Here is a 1,524-nt window from a genome sequence, read left to right on the forward strand (position 1 = left end):
GGCGCTGGAGTGTTACTGGGAGGGCATTAGGGGCACTGGGAGTGATGGGAAGGGACTAGGGGCAAAACTGGGAGGAACTGGGAGGAGGTTGGGGGCACTGGGGGGGTTACTGGGAGGAAACTGGGGGCACAGGGAGGGGCTTGGGGGGCACTGGGAGGGCACTGGGAGCACTGGGAGGGACTGGAGGATGCTGGGCGGTTACCGGGAGGGGACTGGATGGAAACTGGGAGGAACTGGGAGGAGGTTGGGGTCACTGGGAGCGCTGGGAGGAAACTGGGGGGAAACTGGGAGGAACTGGGAGGGGGGTTAGGGATCACTGGGAGGGACTGGCGGGGACTGGGGGCATACCGGGAGGGACAGGAGGATGCTGGGGGTTACTGGGAGGAAACTGGGGGCACTGGGAGGGACTGGGGGCATCCTGAGGGGGACTGGAAGACACTGGGAGGGCACTGGGAGCACGGTGTGGTGGGGTACTGGTTTATACTGGTGCGCACTGAGGCGCATACTGGTTCATACTGGGGTGGGTGGTGGCCGCTGCGCTGCTCTGTAGTGGTCCATAGTGGATTGTACTGGTCTATACCGGTGCATGTTGGGGTGAGGAGGGGAATCTGCTGGTTCTTACTGGTTTTACTGGTTTATTGTGGTTCGCATTGGCTCATACTAGTCTACATTGACCTATACTGGTCTGTATGCTGGTTCTTACTGGCTTATATTGGTTTCTATGCGTTCCTGCTAGCCCTTACTGGTCTATACTGGTCCATACTGGGCACAGGTGCTGCAGCACAAGCAATGTGGCTGCGCACTGAGATGCATACTGGGAGCGTGGTGGTTTCTACTGGTCCGTACTGGGAGAAGATGTGGGAGCACAGGCATTGTGGATGCATACTTGGGGATGGTATGGGGGTTCTACTGGTCCGTTCTGGTCCAGCCCAGTCTGTACTGGTCCATACTGGTGTAAACTGGTCCCTCCTGGTCTATACTGGTGTAAACTGGTCCATAATGGGCAGAGACGCGGAAGAACAACCAGTATGAATACATACTGAGTACATAGCGGGGAGAAGGGGTTGTTTCTACTGGTCCATACTGGTCTCTACTGGCTTATTCTGGTTCACACCAGTCTGTACTGGTCCATACTGGTGTAAGCTGGTCCCTGCTGGTCTATACTGGTCCAAACTGGGAGGAGATGTGGGAGTACAAGCAGCCTGGACGCACGCTGGGTGCACACCGTGGGGGGGTATGGTGGTTTCTTCCGGTCTACGCTGGTCCCTGGTGGTCCATAGCGGTGGGTACTGGTTCACACTGCTCCATACTGGTCCTTACTGGTCCTTACTGGTCCGTACTGGGCAGAGGCCCGCGAGTGCGTCAACTGCGGAGCGACCACGACGCCGCTGTGGCGCCGGGACGGCACCGGCCATTACCTGTGCAACGCCTGCGGGCTCTACCACCGCCTCAACGGCCAGAACCGCCCGCTCATCCGCCCCAAAAAGCGCCTGGTGAGCCCCAAAAACCCAACCCCCCCCCACC

At 58.7% G+C, this 1,524-nt stretch overlaps 1 protein-coding gene across 1 annotated transcript in view; it reads left to right on the forward strand.

Annotated features, from left to right (window-relative positions):
- Window positions 1-1,493, forward strand: part of LOC110391976 (cyclin-dependent kinase B1-1-like) — a gene marked incomplete at its 3' end in the record, with an annotated part of 17,768 nt that extends 16,275 nt beyond the window's left edge. The window contains exon 5 of the mRNA XM_021383923.1: window positions 1,281-1,493. Within this exon, the coding sequence (XP_021239598.1) occupies window positions 1,281-1,493 (213 nt within the window). The remainder of the gene's footprint in view (window positions 1-1,280) is intronic.
- Window positions 1,494-1,524: the final 31 nt, after the last annotated feature.

This window comes from Numida meleagris, unplaced genomic scaffold (assembly GCF_002078875.1).
Source record: "Numida meleagris isolate 19003 breed g44 Domestic line unplaced genomic scaffold, NumMel1.0 unplaced_Scaffold694, whole genome shotgun sequence".
NCBI classification, from domain to species: domain Eukaryota; kingdom Metazoa; phylum Chordata; class Aves; order Galliformes; family Numididae; genus Numida; species Numida meleagris.